The sequence below is a fragment of the Ruditapes philippinarum genome, unplaced genomic scaffold, assembly GCF_026571515.1.
Source record: "Ruditapes philippinarum isolate M1 unplaced genomic scaffold, ASM2657151v2 ctg5360_1_1_1_1, whole genome shotgun sequence".
Lineage (NCBI taxonomy): Eukaryota > Metazoa > Mollusca > Bivalvia > Venerida > Veneridae > Ruditapes > Ruditapes philippinarum.
The window spans coordinates 194,486-213,907 of NW_026862805.1; the positions used below are offsets into that span (position 1 = coordinate 194,486).

The 19,422-nt window shown below is 33.2% G+C and overlaps 1 protein-coding gene across 17 annotated transcripts in view; it reads left to right on the plus strand.

Moving 5' to 3' along the window:
- The window catches only part of LOC132720286 (nuclear receptor coactivator 7-like), a gene marked incomplete at its 3' end in the record, with an annotated part of 75,315 nt that overhangs the window by 35,981 nt on the left and 19,912 nt on the right, over positions 1-19,422 (plus strand). For 10 of the 17 annotated variants that reach the window (XM_060704387.1, XM_060704386.1, XM_060704388.1 and 7 more), the window contains 6 exon segments: positions 486-539; positions 10,786-10,934; positions 12,404-12,511; positions 14,265-14,390; positions 14,931-15,131; positions 16,723-16,746. In XM_060704387.1, the coding sequence (XP_060560370.1) occupies positions 486-539; positions 10,786-10,934; positions 12,404-12,511; positions 14,265-14,390; positions 14,931-15,131; positions 16,723-16,746 (662 nt within the window). 17 annotated transcript variants of the gene reach the window in all.

Below are 19,422 nucleotides of genomic sequence, written 5' to 3' on the forward strand. Positions count from 1 at the left end.
ACATCTCTCATGCCCCCCGCAATGGTTTGAGTGGTGCTCAAATTTCAACCCTTAAAAGTGCTGGAATCAATATTTTCTTCAAGGACTAGAAAAATATAACAACAATGAAGTGAAGTACTAGGCAGCTTTTTACATCTGCAACTCGGCACAGTGAAGTTGACGCCTGCTATTGTGATGTGTAAATCTAAGACATATGACAAATGATAATATTTATGAAATAAACTATAAATTCCAAAAAGAGCTATAACAATTATTTTTGTATTATTTAATCAGTACTTTTTTCAATAATCTTAGGTAACCTTTACCAGGCATTAGCTTTGGTGATAAGACCTATTAAAACTTTATTCCCTATCAGATTATTGTACTGTTATATATTTCTATAGTTTGATTACTTTTACTGTTATAGAAGTAGTTTGCATGTCTTGCATGTTATATATATATATACGTATATATTGTATGCGTTTCCATGTATTGTGTACTTCCAGGTAAACCTCACAAAAAGACTCTCAGGGAGAAAATATGGGGTTCAAGACATGAAGGTAAAACACAACACTTTTTGGTGTGTCAAGCTTCTAAGTATAGAGGTTCTGTACACCTAGGCAATTGGAAATAATTCCTTTTAGCTCTTCTGTTTTGAAGAAAAAATCTAGCTATAATGAGCGCTGCATTCAGCCTTCATCATTTGTCATCATGCAAAAACATTAATATTGCCCATTATTCAAACATTTTAAAAGTTATCAACATGAAAGTTTGAATACATGTACTTGTTTATCTTGACAAGGTGAAGTTGTTAGACAAGGGTCAATTGAAGATCTTAAAGCTATATTGTTTTGAGCTATGCCCGCTTTTTGGTTTTTAGCTCGACTTTTCTATGAAAAGGGGAGCTATCCTACTCGCCCCGGCGTCGGCGTCGGCGTCGGCGTCGGCGTTGGCGTCACACCTTGGTTAAGTTTTTCGTACCACCCCACTTTATTTCAGAAGTATTACAAGTATGGCTTTGAAACTTACCATACTTGTTCACCATCATAACCTCCATCTACAGACAAGAGTACATAACTCTGTCAAGGTTTTTGACAGAATTATGGCCCTTTTTTGACTTAGAAAGTGTATTGAGCTTGGTTAAGTTTTTTGTACCACCTCACTTTATTTCAAAACCATTGGAGGTATTGCTTTGAAACTGATCATACTTGTTTACCATCACGACCTTCATCAACAGACAAGAGGACATAACTCTGTCAAGGTTTTTGACAGAATTATGCCCCTTTTTGACTTAGAAAATACATTGAATATGGGTAAAATCCACTTATTGCCTTAACCCTTTGAGATATTGCTTTGAAACTTTTAATGCTATTTCACATCATTACCCCCATCTGTACGCAAGAGAAGGTAACTCTGTCAAGGATTTGTTTTAAAAATTAAGGCCTTTTATCACCTTAGAATCTTGGTTAAGTTTTTAGTACCAGTCCACTTTTTGACTGAACTGTTTGAGATATTAATTTGAAAGTTGGAATACTTGTTTACAATCATGATTCCCAAACATGTCCAGGAGAAGGTAATTCTGTCAAAGATTTTATTTGAATTATGGCCCTTAACTGTCAATGTTTTGTATTAAAGGCAAGCACTAAAAAACTTAAAAAATCTAAAAAAAATAATTCTTCACTAAATATCTTAATGCTCATGGCCATTGTTCACTTTAAAAATACAGAGATTCTTGTATTGCCTTTTACTGCAAAAACTTTTTTTATTGGCAAGCAATAAAAAAGTCGAGCGCGCTGTCTTACGGACAGCTCTTGTTTGTTTTGTTTTATTTTTTACAGAAGAGCATTTACACTGCATGTGAATTGCTCTTGTTTAGCTACCCGTCAAGTTGCTTAATTTTTAGCTCAAGGAGAGCTGTCCTCCTCACCCTGACAATAGCGTCTACATCACAACACTTAAATACCATCTTTCTGTCACTTATATAAAATCAAGCAACATTGATGGTTCAAACATTATAGCTTTCAGGATGTACCTGTTAATGTATTTTTTTGTTAACGATATTTTAGATTGAAGGTGGGTGTTTTTGCTTGTCATATTTCTAATTGCATTTGTAAATGGCTTGTTGGTTTGTTTGAGCAATCATTTGTATCTTGTTGTGAGTCAATGAGGCATGATAAAATCATTCTATATATATAACATAGTGACGTAATAATCTTACAGACCAGATCAATCCTCATTTGTTATTTTTTTCACCTTTTTTAAGTTCAAATATACCTGCATTACATTACTGTGCATGATATTTGGCAAATATAGTAACACTTTTTGTGTATACCCTGCTGTCAAATATAGTAACACTTAAGTAAATAAAAACCTTTGTGTATACGTACCCTGCTGCCAAATATAGTAACACTTTAGTACATAAAACCTTTGTGTATACCCTGCGGCCAAATATAGTAACACTTTAGTACATAAAACCTTTGTGTATACCCTGCTGCCAAATATAGTAATACTTTAGTACATAAAACCTTTGTGTATACCCTGCTGCCAAATATAGTAATACTTTAGTACATAAAACCTTTATGTATACCCTGCTGCCAAATATAGTAACACTTTAGTAAACTGTATAACCTCTTAAAATATATACTTTAACTGTGTAGTAAGCCTCAGGAAAAACATGCTTTAACTGTATATAATGTCTTGAAATACATGCTTTAACTGTTTAAACCTCTTGAAATACATGCTTTAACTGTATAACCTCAGGAAATACATGCTTTAACTGTATAAATCTCTTGAAATACATGCTTTAACTGTATAACCTCTTGAAATACATGCTTTAACTGTTTAAACCTCTTGAAATACATTCTTTAACTGTTTAAACCTCTTGAAATACATGCTTTAACTGTATAACCTCAGGAAATACATGCTTTAACTGTATAACCTCTTGATATACATGCTTTAACTGTATAAACTCAGGAAATAATGCTTCAACTGTATAACCTCTTGAAATACATGCTTTAACTGTATAACCTCTTGAAATACATGCTTTAACTGTATAACCTCGGGAAATACATGCTTTAACTGTATAACCTCTTGAAATACATGCTTTAACTGTAAAGCCTCAGAAAATACATGCTTTAACTGTATAACCTCTTGAAATACATGCTTTAACTGTATAACCTCAGGAAATACATGCTTTAACGGTATAGCCATGCTTTAACTGTATATAACTTCTTGAAATACATTTATTCATTAACTGTATAACCTCTTGAAATACATGCTTTAACTGTATAACCTCTTGAAATACATGCTTTAACTGTATAGCCATGCTTTATCTGTATATAACTTCTTGAAATACATTCATTAACTGTATAACCTCTTGAAATACATGCTTTAACTGTATAACCTCAGGAAATACTACTTTATCTGTATATACATTCATTAATTTTATTTATTGAATCTCTTGATATACATGATTCAACTGTATAGCCTTAAAGCCTCAGGAAATAATTACTTACACCAGTCCTATAACTTCTCAAAATACATTCTTTCACTGTGGTATTATAATTATGTTACTACCTAAAAATGTATAAACCTCTCAAAAGCATCAGGGCCGGCAAAATCTCAGAAAATTGTACTTGTCCACGGACAAGTAACCTAAGAAATTTACTTGTCCGTACTCAATGTTCACTTGTCCGTATTTATTTTTAATATTTACTGCAAATGTCAATAAAGAAGAGCAATATGATTATGAACTTTCTTTCAATTTTATTAAACATTCTGTGCCATATGTTTAATAATATAATATATTATGATTATAATATAATATATTCATAAAATGTTAACAGCAGTAGATTAAAGTAGAACAACAGTGATCGACAAATTGTGTATATTTTACTGGAAGGAGCTTTGGTCTTTGACTTTTGCCAGCACTTTTTCAGTTTTCCTTGCACCCAAATTGCTCTAAAATATTGTCTTCATTTTTTTGCACTCTGGTACCACTTCTTATTTATTCACTCCTTATTCTATTCATCTATATAATATTCATTTGAATCCTGTTAACTCTTGAGTTAGATTTGTCTAATTGATGACATCTGGCTTTTTTAACAGTATAATTATGATTGCCACAGAATGTAATATCATTTACGTATAAACGCTTGGTTGCAGCAGATGAATTGTGAAAACTTTGACATCATTATTATCGACGACGATGAAACTGACATGTATACATTAACACCAGTATTAGACATTCAAAAACAAAGGCATTTTCACAAGAAATCTTTACATAAAATAAATTATAAAATGACTTTGTCCACATAAATTCAAGCAGTCAAATTGCCGATGTGAGCGTAAATATTCCCGAATGACCTGGAAAAGCTATACAATGTATTTAATTTTCGTACGACACAGCGGTATTTTAAAGACAATTGTTGCGAGATTGATGCTGTGTCTGCTATCTAAACAATAAATGCCCTTGAAAAGACCACAGCTTCCAAGTCAATTTTATGGCAGAATCCCCGTTGCTACTGAAAATATTTTATTGCAGAGGCTAAGTCGGCAGTCATAAACCAAAACAAACATGTACCCCACATAGTGACCTTGATACGTTCAATAATTAGTTAATTGCCGCGCGCATGCAGTAACTGCATGACGTAAGGAAAACCCCAAGCCTGGTTGGTCGCTATTTATGTAAACACTTAAAATAGTAACACCCTAATATGCAGGGAATGCCCTCAGGAATGACACCACACTTCACACGCTAGTTTTCGTATTAAAAGTGTGATTTTTCTTCTGATTTAGATCTATTAGAAAGGACTAGATATTTTCTTCAGAATTCCTCTTTTAGCCGCCGAAATTTACTTGTCCACGGACAAGTAAACTGCAGAATTTTACTTGCCCAGACCTACAATTGTACGACTCGGGCAACTCGGACAATTGATTTTGCCGGCCTGCATGCATGTATTTTCACAGTATATGAGAAACAAACTTAAGGCTCTTCAACATTATCCAGTTAATTATTATGTGTATAGACCTACATACAAAAAATTTTCTCAATAAAAAATGTCTGATCTTCCACTTAGTGTAATATTATATTCTTTCCCTGGTATTTTATAGTGACATTAATTAACAGGTTTTGCTGTACTATGAAAATCATTTAGTATCGAATATCTGTCAGTTTGTTATATAGCAAGACAAATGACAGCTTCCGTAGACAGCAAGGCTGGTTAACTATTGTTTTGCAATTCAAACAAGATTTAAATAACAGAGAATATCAATTTTCTAGATTGAGTGCCGACCAGAATGTCCAATTTATGACATGACCGCCATAAATCACAGAGGGAATAAAACTCTTAATATTGTTGCTTTCTATTGAAATTGTTTTGTATTAAGAGACTTAGGGTCAAAACAATTGAGATTCGACACAGAATTGTAAGTTACCAGTAATAAAAGAAAGAAAAAAGAAGAAAATAAAAGAGAGAAATATATATTAGCCAACTTGTACTTAATTCATTACCAACAAAGTTTGTTACTTTAATTAAGTCATAAAAAACATTTTTTGTACGCACTCAGCATTTTCACTCCATATAATGATTCAATTTGTTTTGAAATAGGAAATTTTACGAAGCGAAATCGCTTTTTTCTGAACTTTTCCGGTTTTTAATTTGATTTTCGGATGAGATATCATCTAGAATGTCACATATCACATAAGATATCTATTCTTGTAGGGAGAAAATTGTCTCAGTTAATCTGGAATCTACTTTAACGTAATGGTGTTAAATTTCCTGTGGAAGGTCACATGACATATAAAATTGTGTATCCTATTCCATATATTCAGTGTCTTCTGCTTACATCTGGGATAAAAAAAACTTGTGACACAGTCTGCAAGTGATTGTAATCTCCAGCGCCACATTGAATGTAATTCCAACTGGTTAGTAAGATGGAAAGTAAATTGTGGGAATATAAAATATTTTTAAAAAAAGTCCATGAAATGTTCCAAATTTTTGCTGATCAGAAATCAATTTATCATATATTTAACTTTTTGCACTTGAAAACATCGTAGAACAGAATAGTGATTAAAAAATGAGGCCTGCAGCTAATACAGGAGCAAAAAATGGGGCCAAGAAATTATTTTTTTGTATTATTTGAAAGATGGGACCAAATATCAAGGGGTCATTTCAGGTTAATCAAAAATATTTTAATCAGAAAATGATCAACGAAAGTTTCAAGCAGTAAAATCCAATAATATTTTGCCATCATCAGAAGGTGTAGCCAAGTTCTTGTTTTGGTTGTTTTGCTGTGTCAACATTAAAACGATTACATTACCCAGCGTGATGTAATACAACCTATACATGACAAAAGTCATAAGACTATTATAGTCATACTGTTTGACTTAAGACTGGTTTAAATACCTTATCACTTCATAAATACCATAGACAGCTACCATAATGAGTATACATGTATGTCTTGATAGTGAATGAACTGTAGGGTGATGAATGTGATAGTACATGTTTAATTGATAACACTTTGTTTATATACTTACTTTGTTTATATAATGGATTTCTAATTGATAGAATAATACTATAGTTTTATTGTTTTGGATACCAATAAATTGATACTGGCTTCATAATGGATGAACTGGAGTTTATGTATTTGACTGGGCTAGGTAGATTTTTAAAACTTTCAATCTGTATGAAATTTGATGTTATATAATTTGATATACTAGTGATTTAAAACTAAAGAATTATGTTCATAGAAAATACAAAATCTGACACTTGTTGAATTCTTAATTGACTGGCAGCAAATTAATCTACCCAATTAAGCAACCATTTGGCAGACATAGTTCAGTGGACACACCAGATTTCATACAGAATTCAACAAATGTGTAATCCCTTTACTTTTCAAACAGTACTTAAAGCCACTAATGATACTTTAGCATCAGTTACAAATTTGATGAATAGTCTATATATTTTTGAATCCAGGACAATTTTGCCCGGCATATAAAACTTGCACCCCCAGTCTAAAATGCATCATCAGACAAGTGAAGCCTAGTGAAAATGTAAAGGTTTGACACTTGCCCTCCCATTGCAAGAAATTTGCTAAATCACAGTTAAATGCAGTGTTAAGTTTGTGTTTCAATAATAAATGCATGTATTAGAAATAAATGCATTAGCATAAGACAGTGCATTTGATACACAATTAGCAAATATCCAAGTTGGGAGTGGGAGGGAAGTCACTAGTCCACCTTTTCTTTTCCACAGGTGGGGGTGGGTGGGGGTGGTTAATATTATTGTATACCTAATACAACATAGAAACATCCAAAAACTAATAACACAATAATTACATGTTTGTTTTTATGCAAGTAAGTTACTCTATAACTTTGAACTGTGTAAGGAAAAATATTTAATTATCTAAAATGTGTATGTATAATATTTAATGACATTATCTAGTACCTTAGATAATTTCCTCTTGATAATAAAATGGTATCATGATCCATGTACTTTAGTTTACAGTTTTACTATTAAGATAATTGTTATAATCTGCTAATCTTAAGATACTAAAGAGCTGCATGTCTCCAGATTCATGCAAATTCTAAAAAATATTAAGTTTTTGTAAAATGTGTTTAGAATTAAATAATTAATTGTGAAGGGAACAGCAAAAGTAATATACACATTGCAATAGGCACTTACAATTCAAGCAAATTACGAAAAAGAAAGCAAAAATAGGCAAAATTAGCCATTACTGTGTTTAAGTCACGCAGTAGAAATGCTGTGATAAATACTGAAAAATCAAACATGAATGTTATTAATCAGTTAATATAGCATGCTGTAAAGTACATGATTTACAGCATTATTTATGTATGTGTGTACTGTGATTGAATTATGTACCTTTAAAACTGTGTAATATTATCAAAGACTGGTTTATGTAATAAAGTGATGTGACTTTTAATTATTTTGTGAAATCATGCAAAGAAAAAAACAACACAACAACACAAGCTTTAATTACACCTAAATTGAACTTTAAATAATGTTTAACACTTTTGAGGATCAATAAGAATTATGATTGTTTACCGTTAAGGCTGCAATTTAAAAGAGAATAATTTGAAGAAAAGATGGTTTATGCTATGGCTTGTTACTTTTATGTTTAATATAATATATATCCTTGACAAGGTATCACATAGGTCATGTTAAAATCAATGTCTCATAATTATGCAATGCCAAGGTGACAGGTCATATTGAAATTATTGTCTCATAAATACAATGCCAAAGTGACACACAGGTCATATTGAAATTATTGTCTCATAAATACAATGCCAAAGTGACACATAGGTCATGTTGAAATCAGTGTCTCATAAATACAATGCCAAGGTGACACATAGGTCTTGTTGAAATCATTGTCTCATAAATTCAATGCCAAGGTGACATATAAGTCAAGTTGAAATCATTGTCTCATAAATTCAATGCCAAGGTGTCAAATATGTCATGTTTAAATCAGTGTCTCATAGATTCAATGCCAAGCTGACACATAGGTAATGTTAAAATCAGTGTCTCATAGATTCAATGCCAAGGTGACACATAGGTCATGTTAAAATCAGTGTCTCATAGATTCAATGTCAAGGTGACACATAGGTCTTGTTAAAATCAGTGTCTCATAAATTCAATGCCAAGGTGACACATAGGTCTTGTTGAAATCATTTTCTCATAAATACAATGCCAAGGTGACACATAAGTCAAGTTGAAATCAGTGTCTCATAAATACAATGCCAAGGTGTCAAATATGTCATGTTAAAATCAGGGTCTCATCGATTCAATGCCAAGGTGACACATAGGTCATGTAAAAGTCAGAGTTTCATAAATTCAATGCCAAAGTCAGTGACCTATGCATGTCATTGTTTCATAACTTAAATGCCAAGGTGTCACATAGGTCTTGTTAAAATCAGTGTTTCATTAATTCAGTACCAAAGTGACTCATAGGTCATGTTAAAATCAGTGCCTTATTAATACAATGCCAAGGTTTCACATAGATCTTGTTAAAATCAATGTTTCATCAATTCAATGACAAGGTTTCACATAGGTCATGTAAAAATCAGAGATTCACAAATTCAATGCCAAGGTCAGTGACCTATGCATGTCAATGACAAGGTGCATGACACAAAGATCTTGTTAAAAATTAGTGTCTCATAAATTCAATGCCAAGGTGACACATAGGTCTTGTTAAAATCAGTGTTTCATAAATTCAATGCCAAGGTGTCACATAGGTCATGTAAAAATCAGAGTTTCATAAATTCAATGCCAAGGTCAGTGGCCTATGCATGTCATTGTTTCATAACTTTAATGCCAAGGTGTCACATAGGTCTTGTTAAAATCGGATTTCATTAATTCAATGCCAAAGTGACACATAGGTCATGTTAAAATCAGTGCCTTCTTAATACAATGCCAAGGTGTCACTCACATAGGACATGTTAAAATCAATGTTTCATAAATTCAATGCCAAGGTGAGTGGCCTATGCATGTCTTGTTAGGTGCCCATGCATATAATTTTAAAATCAGTATCTTAAAAATTCAATGCCAAAGTGATATGTGCAGGTCATATTTAATTCACTGTCTTAAAAATTTAATGCCAAGGTCAGTGGGCCTATGAATTTCATGATAAAATCACTGTGACACATGAAAGTCAAGCCTATAAAAATGTCTCATAAATCCAATGACAAGGTCATCAATGAATTCTTAAGGTCATATTTCAGCAGTATCCAACAATTGTAACAGTTTCCAGTTGCTACAGTTCAAATAAAATCTTCAAATCTTGTACTTTATTAACTAGAAAATCCAAGTTATGTAAACAAACTTGATGACAAAACTTCCTTATAATTGTAGTAATCATATTGACTTTGCCCTTGAAGAGATGTTTGTTTTGAGGTCAGTAGTTTAAGTGGATTTCTTGTTTTATCTATACAGATGGTTATTTTTCTATAATAATCATTATAAATCTAATATCAGGAGTTAGTTAATCTAGGTTTAATTTAGATATCAATTTCTAATATTGGGAGTTAATCTGAGGATATACAGAATTTGTCAATGATCAATTGGATAATATATGTTTGTGCTTAGTCAATGTCAAAAACAATGTGATAATTTACTTAAAGATCTTGTATGTTGTATTTATGGTCCTAACAACAGTGAAATTTTAAATACTTGAAACATAAATTCGGTAATATCTTTACAAATTATGCTGTTTTGAACTCACAATATTAATAAATCTTCACTTGAGCATCAGATTTATGTTAAAAAACCATAAAAAAATTGAGTTAAAGGGTCTTTAAAGTGAAAAAAGGATAATTATGACTGAAATGTTGATATGATAATTGTTGGATAATTGTTGAATTATTAAGCTGCTATACTGGCTGATAAAATGACATTTACTAAGGCATTTGTGAGACTGCCTCCTTGTGAATAGATGCTGATGTGAGGAAATGTCACATTTCATGGCTTTTGAAGTTAATTCTCTAAATAATAACTTAGTTGCTATAGTAACAGACAATGACACTTGTTGTGAAAAAGATTTATAATAGTTCCATAGTGCTAATATTGCATACTTTCACTAATGCATGTATTGAATATTTTCCAAGGTATATAGATGTGTTATATAAAGACGACTGTTGAAAAGCAATATATATGTAAGAAACAGCCAAGCAACTTTTTTTTTCATCACTTTAACCCTAATACTTGGCTAAAAAAATTTCAGCTAAGAGTTTAAGAAACTTGGATGACTATAATTTAAAAAAAAATTACATTTTTCTTTGTTTATTTTCAGAATCTCCAGTAAATTCATCCAAGTCTGTGTTTTATGTTGACGAAGCACCAGTCATGGTAACCACGGCAACAGAAGAAGACAACAATGAAACAACCGCGGGACAAGAGAAGAAAAAGAAGCATCAACCTGAGGGCACCGTGGAATATACGGTAATGTTACAACAAACAATGAAAAACATTGGGTATTACCTTCCAACTTTTAGAGTTATCTGCCCTTAAAAACAAACTTTCAGGAGCGGATAACTCTAAAAGAGAGAGGGTGAAGATAGTGGTATTGGTAGTTTCTACTCCGGATCAAAGCATTAAGCCACATTGAATTTACCAGAGCACTTTTCAATCACTGCTTTGTTCCTGGGAAGGCTGTCATGCAGTTTACCAGTACTAGTTGCCTTCACTTTCACAAGGAACTGAAACTTCTGTACATACCAGAGCAGAGGTACAGTGCGAATAACCGTAGAAAAGATTTCATGATCAATCACAACAAAAGTAACCTGCTTTATCTGGGAATCGAACACAGGTCACCGGATTCACTGTCCAACACTCTACCTATTGAGCTAACTGGACGGCAGGAGGGTGAAGGTTCTGCCCCTGAGTGTCTTTTTAAGGGCAGATAACTCATAAAACAAGGTTGCTGACCATCTATTTTTCCACTTTAAATGTTTCTGTTATCTTATTCCAAAATCATGCAAAGGGGTTTTATGCAGTTTTCATTCTGCTACAATCATGTTATATGTAACGCTGTAGCATACAAGTACATGTACACCTTTAAATATGAGAAAAATGTAGTATATTAAGATTAAATTGTTGTTTAAAATTTTGTAGAGAGGTAATAGTAATATCATTATAAAGAATGAATTATAAGAAAGGTATATTTTTAAAGGAAGGTAATTTGAGTAAACTAGAAAAGTGTCTATAGGCCATAGACTAACAAAACAGCAGGACAGGAGTGACAGCTGAGGATGGATGTTAAAGTAGTGGTAATGCTGATTCTAGCTATAGAAATGCCTCCATTTACATGTAACTATGTAGGGAAAAAAAAAGCCTGAATTTTCACTGTCGCATCAATAATGTCATCAAACATTCTAGATATAATATTCTAGAACTACAAATAGAAAATAGCGGAACCAAGACAAAGGTCTGGAATGACATTGCTGATAAAAACAATCTACCAGACATCATGTTTAGCTGTTTGTTTTCAAAGAAAAAGTCAATCTTTTTTTTATCACCGTGTCAAATTTTTATTTGTTGTGCAAATCCTTGAATGTAGCACAAAGTTTAACATTTTAAAATTAATCAACATTAAACCTTGAATACTTGCTTATCATAACAAGAGCACTGCATGTGGTTTTAATGCGCATCTGTGAAAGATTTTAAGTTAAAAGGGGCATAACTCCAAAAATATTGCTTTCAAAATTATGCCCCTTGTTATAATATAAGTTCAAGTTGTTATACAAGGGGTATAATTTTGCAAGCAATATTTTTTGGAGTTATACCCCTTTTATAACTGGTGTGCATTAACACTGCATATGGTGGTCTTGTTAGTCTTTAATGAGTCTTTAATAACATATAGAGATGAACTTATTTTGTAATGTCTGGTTTCTATTATTCTATTACAACAGGTTCAAGATCGTGACACGCTTGAGAAAATAGCGGCACATTTTGACACCACACCGTCAGAGCTGAAAAAACTCAATAAACTCATATCTGCTATGATATTTGCTGGACAAGTAAGTGAACAAAATTGTTCTTTAGTTCTTAATTGGCCCCTCTCTGCTGTACGTCTGAATTCCGTCAGTTACTTTGGATTCTTTCATGTGACGAAGCTATCCAGTGGTTCTACTCAGGTGCCTGGTTGTTTGTAATTCTGACCCTTGGCTATAATTTTTCAAAAATTGATCTTAATTTCTATTTGCCCAGTTTGAAATGCAGTGTACTTTTGTACTAAAATTGTAGCTTTCCAGTGTTTTGAAGTAGCACCTTTTTAGCTCACCTGTCACAAAGTGACAGGGTGAGCTTTTGTGATCACTTCGTCCGGCGTCCGTCCGTCCGTAAACTTTTACTTTAAATGACATCTCCTCATAAACCACTAAGCCAATTTCATCCAAACTTCACAGGAATGTTCCTTTGGTGGTCACCTTTAAAAATTGTTCAAAGAATTTAATTCCATGCAGAAATCTGGTTGCCATGGCAACCGAAAGAAAAAACTTTTAATATCTTCTTTTAAAAAATCCTAAGAGCTAGAGCTTAGATATTTGGCATGAACCATGTTCTAGTGAGTGTCTACCAAGTTTGTTCAAATAAAATCCCTGGGGTCAAAATTGGCCCCGCCCCAGGGGGTCATTGATTTTCCCTATATGCATATAGTAAAAACTTAAAAAATCCTCTTTTAAAGAACCCAAAGAGCTAGAGCTAAGATATTCAGCATGAAACATGTTCTAATGAGTGTCTACCAAGTTTGTTCAAGGTCAAAATTGGCCCCGCCCCAGGGGGTCATTGACTTTCCCTATATGCATATAGTAAAATCTTAAAAAATCTTCTTTTAAAGAACTCAAAGAGCTAGAGCTAAGATATTAAGCATGAAACATGTTCTAATGGGTGTCTACCAAGTTTGTTCAAATAAAAGCCCTGGGGTCAAAATTGGCCCGCCCGGGGGTCTTTGATTTTCCTTATATGTGTATAGCAAAAACTTAAAAATTTTCTTTTAAAAAACCCAATGAGCTAGAGCTTAGATGTTTAGCATGAAATATCTTCTAGTGAGTGTCTACAAAGTTTGTTCAAATAAAAGCCCTGGGGTCAAATTGGCCTGGCCCGGGGGTCATTGATTTTCCCTATATGCATATAGTAAAAACTTAAAAAATCTTCTTTGAAAAAACCCTAAAAGCAAGAGTTTAGATATTAAGCATGAAACATCTTCTAGTAAGTGTCTACAAAGTTTGTTCAAATAAAAGCCCTGGGGACAAAACTGGCCCTGCCCCAGGGGTGTCAATATTTTTAACTATATGTGTATAGTAAAAACTTAAAAATCGTCTTTTAAAAAACCCAATGAGCTAGAGCTTAGATGTTTAGCATGAAATATCTTCTTATGGATGTCTACCAAGTTTGTTCAAATAAAAGCCCTCGGGTGAAAATTGGCCCTGGGAGGGGAGATCATTGTTTTCATTATATGTGTGTAGTAAAAACTTAACATTGTGAAACATCTTATGAGTGTCTTCCAAGTTTGTTCAAATAAAAGTCCTGGGGTTTAAACTGGCCCCGCTCCGGGGCCCTATATACAGGTGAGCGACCTCAGGGCCATCATGGCCCTCTTGTTTTTTGTACCAAGTACTATCGTATTAAGAAGAATTTTGGTCTTTCCTTCTTTTCTGACAATGTACTAGTATATACAATCTAGATTTTTATTTTCTCAATATATAATTTGGTAAGTTTTTCTAAATGTTTTAAGTAGCAGTTCCCGAATAGTATGAAATTTTTTCCCCACAGGTTCTTTATATACCAGATAAAGAATATGTTCCTAGAAAATCCACGTCATCTGTGTCTTCAGAAGATTCCAGCTCTCAACACCAGGGGGATTCTGTGTTTGGTAGTCCCCAGGACAAACCTAAGATGGTATATTGTTTATACAGAATTTAGTTCAGTTTATGTAGGAAGCTATAAGCTTAAATATACGCTGTAAGACCCATTTCTGAAACTATCCAGTACTGAGCAATGAGTGTAAAGTTTCTTGCTCAAGAAAACAAAAAAATGCCTCTGACAGGGTTTGAACCCGCAGCTATCAATCCTTTGAACATTAGACTGACACTTTTACCACTAAGCAATGGTATTTGACTTATGTGAAGAAGCTATCCATCTTGTTTACAGAATGTTGGTGGTTCTACTCAGGTGTTACCTTGTGTCTCGTAATATTGCATGTGTGGATGCCTGAATGAAAAGTGAATGTATTACACTAATGTTATTAAAACATTTAAATAGTTTTTAGAGTAATCTGTATATTAGACGACATTTTAATCAGGATATTGAGTGTCCTGTTAAAATTCGAGAAAATAGAATAAACCGTGCACAAAATTAATTTTGACCTTGAACTATTACCTTTTGAACTATATTTTGATTTATGTTTATTGTAAAACTTATCAAAATCACTTTTATTAGGATGTACCTCTAGTCCGATCTGGCAACAACTCCCCGTCGAAGGTACCGGGACATGTCGAGCGACAGCCAGCTTCACCGACTGCCTTCGACTTTGAAGTCGTAGCCCCGCACAAACTGTCCGAGGACGAAGTACAACAGTTAGACCAGGACTGTATGGAGAGATTTATAAAACTCAAAGTGAAACATATAACAGATGGGCAGGTTAGCTTTAAAACATCATTTATATTAGATCTTGTATATTTTAATATCATGTTTAATGTTGTGGCTTTGTTTATATAACATTAAATTTTGTAATCAGAATTTTTATGTTAACTAATTTAGGTCCCTATTTTTCTATACTCAAGAGAAATTTGATCGTTTTGCTTCACAACAGAATTTTTTCACTTATGTTAAAAGTGTGGGTCATCGAAAGCTCTTAGCACTGAAACAAGTTCATATATTTTTTGCTTATCTTAAAAGTGTGGGTTATCAAAAGGTCTTAGACTGATACAAGTTCATAGAAAATCGTAATATTTAGCTTGGCTATTTGATGAAGAGGTAGTTGTACTCATCAAGGCGTCGGCATCGCATTTTGGTTAAGTTTTCACGTGCAAGTTAAATAGTAGGAAAAAATTGACTGTAATATCTGCCTAAATAAACATAGATCTAGCTTTTATATATGAATGGCTTTTCCATACATTATATGAGAAACCTTCATCAATAAGATAAGCTACAGAAAGGGAAATTTGTCTATTTCTAGTTTTCCAACCATTCAAAAGTGACTCCTGGCCTTAACTGTTAACCTGCTGATTGCCGTTTGCCACCAGTATAGAGCCAGTCTGACCAGGCACTCTATACTACATTGTCAGTTACCCACTGTATACTACATTATAATGCACGGAATTTATACCATGTTTAACTGAAGATGACTATACTGTTGGGGTAGCTCAATTATTATACTTTGCTATTGACATCTTTTGTATTTTGAATATATATTTCTAAATTCAAGGCAGAGCAAATTCCATGAATTACTGAATTTGAAAATTTATAGGTCACCTCTTGGTAGATTATAACTTTTAAAAACTTGAATGGTGACCTGTCCAGGGTCCGCACTCAGTGCCTGAAAGGGCAAATGTGGACCCTTATTAAGCCTTACAATACATACATATCATCACCTTAGTGCAGTAATGGGTAAGGTCATAAATTTCATAGGAGTTAACCAGTTATTGCACTTAGGTGGCCATATATTCATATATACAAACATGCATATTCATTATTCAAATTCAGCAGGTTAAAGGTTAAACAGGGTTCACGGTTGACTGCAAAACTGTAGTAACTTAATATAACTTGAACAGCCAACCCTCAATTTTATCGAATTTATTTAGACCTGCAACGGAATTGATATGAGCCGTGTCATGACAAAACCAACATAGTGGGTTTGCGACCAGCATGGATCCAGACCAGCCTGCGCATCCGCACAGTCTGATCAAGATCCATGCTGTCCGCTATCAGTTTCTCTACTTGTAATATGGTTTGTAAGCAAACAGCATGGATCCTGATCAGACTGCGCGGGTGCGCAGGCTGGTCTGGATCCATGCTGGTCGCAAAGTTAACGCACTATGTTGGTTTTGTCATGGTGCGGCTCATATAACTGTTATTTTTGCTATGTTCAGATTTATTTCTTGGAGGAAAATTAGAAATATACAATTTCCCTTTTAAAGGCTGTAATGCTTTAATGTGAATGGAGAATGATTCCTATATATGATATATTTGTATTAACTTTGCCTTTTTGTTTTCCTTTATACCATAATAGATGTATAAGACTGACCCAAAGCAGGTAAATATCTTAATATAATGCTTGACCATAATCCTTTTTACTGGGATTAAATGATTTTGAAGGGTCTTTAGTTGTGATATGGAATATATTTCACTGTTCGAAGAGTAACTTTAAAAAGTTGAAAAGATGTTCAGATTCTGTACAGTGAAATATATTCAATGGTCATGGGGGAAAAAAACTAACAAAAAATGGAAAGCATTTATATCCCACAAGGAATGATATGAAATATATCTCATAAGTAAATCCAGCGATTCATTTTAATATCTGAAATATTAGCATTGTTACAGGTTCTTGTTAATTCATTTGTTGCATTCATAAAGTAAAAAATGAGAGAACAATTTCTTTTTGCATGAGTTCATCTACTAATATACAGTAGATAAGAAAATTAGAAGTATTTGAATAATTTTTAGAGCATTATCTAGAATTAAAAAGATGCTTTTTTGTGTGTATTTTGTTCATAAGTTCAGCAGTTGCCCCCCTTGAAATAGAGTTGTCTCCCTTTGAACAAATCCTATGAGTAATATGATGTGTTTTAAGATTTTAATCATAAAAGTATCTGCTAACTGTATTTTAGGCTAGAAAACTATTTACCAGTGAATGATGTTAGATTCTTATAGAGAAAATATCCTCTGTTTTGCATGTTGATTCATAATAGAAACGCACATTATTCTTTATCAAGAAGTTCTTTTTTTTCTGAGAGTGTCAATAGTCTTGTTTGGAGTGTAAGAGTCAGTGATATGCAGAGACTAATACCAGTTAATGTTAAAATTGGTCTCCCAAGGAATTGCTGTAACATTGTATTGTATTTGACTATGTATACATGTAGCTAACCCAAGGCATGTTTAATGGATTTGCTCAGTTTTGAATTTGGAAGGATCCATCTGAAGTTTTAAGTGATTTTGATGTGCAAAAATTAAGTTACTCTCTCTTATGTCGAGAGTAAATCAATTATTCTCTAATCTACTATAGCAAGAAACAACAACAAATACATAGGAATAACGCTTAATATTTGGTAGTACATATTACAAATCAATAGAATCAATCGGTATTTATCTGTATCTGTTATGTTCTTGTATTTGGGATTCATCAAATGTATAGCATTGTTGCTGTATCCGAAACTCTGAAACGAAACTAAAAACAGATCTGAATACGCGGTTACAAAATATTACAAAACAGAATAATATTGTGTAATCTGTAAAATAATAAATAAAGTTATGCTCATTAAAACAAAGAAAAAGCATTAAATTATGCAACTTTAATAAGTATATTTCAAGAAAAATATTTTGTGTGTGTCATGTGAAGAATAATGAAAAAAGCCTAAATATTCAGCAAGAATGTGTATTAAAATACTTCATTACAAAAACGTTTGTTGTAAGAAGGGATGGGGCGGGTTGGGCGTATTTAAACAGGTTATTTATGTACCACCAAATGCAAGCGTCGAGTGAAGAAAATCCGCGAAAAGACTATATATATACCCCACTAACCCACGAAATACACGTGCACCGTTAAAAGAAAATATTTAAGGTATCACTCCATATTTAACTTAAGGTACAGAAACCATACATAAACACTCATTCAAGCTATATCCGATACGAGAATAATTTCATCTTTGCTGGTTCAGAATATGTACTGGTGGCAAATTTTGCTTCTTGTTATAACAGGCTAAAGGCTTATGTGATTTTATAAGGTAAGAAGTCCTTGGGGTAAAAGAAACATAAGAAAATAGTTTTTGGCCTATCATGACTTATATAGTAGAATATAATAATGTGAATAACTAAATATTCTAAAACATGATTTAATGTTTGAAATAATTTTTGTGTCCAATAGGATTGCAGTATTTTAAATAAATCATAACACATTTACTTTGGTAAATCAGCAAATTGTAAATCAGTCTAGTAAATCGACTGTTTATAAAAATAATTTAAAAACTAAGCTGGTTAAAATTTATTAGTACAGTACGTATTAACAAAATTAAATTGTAGAATTTAAATTCTAGATTAAAAAGTAAACTTTAGAAAAGCAAATAGTAGTAAAGAATCTAGGCTGAGTCAAGCTAGAGATGCATGCTGACCTATATCTGTACTTAAGGCTTGACTTTATTGTGACAAGAACAGTGAGTGAGTTGATGAGTAAAGCCTCTATCACATCAGCCGCACAAAATTTGGTTCTTACGATTTGTTGAGAAATCTGTGCCGTAGAATGGTCGCAGGCAGTTTTGCAATCTATCTTGACAGATATGTAGATTGTAAGGCAGACATACGCTGTTCATACGGCTGCTGCATGGCTCGCAAGATATTTACGCTTGGTAGTAGGACAAAAACAAACAACATTTCGTTCGATCGCCGCAAACTGACTGTGCAACAGATTAGCGATTGTTAAGACAATCGTAAGGCAATGGTACAAAGTTGAAAAAAAATCGCATGGGCACCACACGCCCAACATGAATTCGCAAGGCTGCCGCACGGTTGCCATACGATGTATGTATGTTCATCGTACCAATTAGAAAGTGAGGATTGAATGCAACAACATGATTAGAATGCCCTGTATAGTTTCAATCAAGGTTGCATTTGAGTATTCTAAGACGGAGACCTCGTGAAGAAGTGCGTCATGCAATAGTTCTGGCGTTGCTTATCAGAGGGAAACAAGGCAGGAGAAGACGTGCAATGCGTTGGTGGT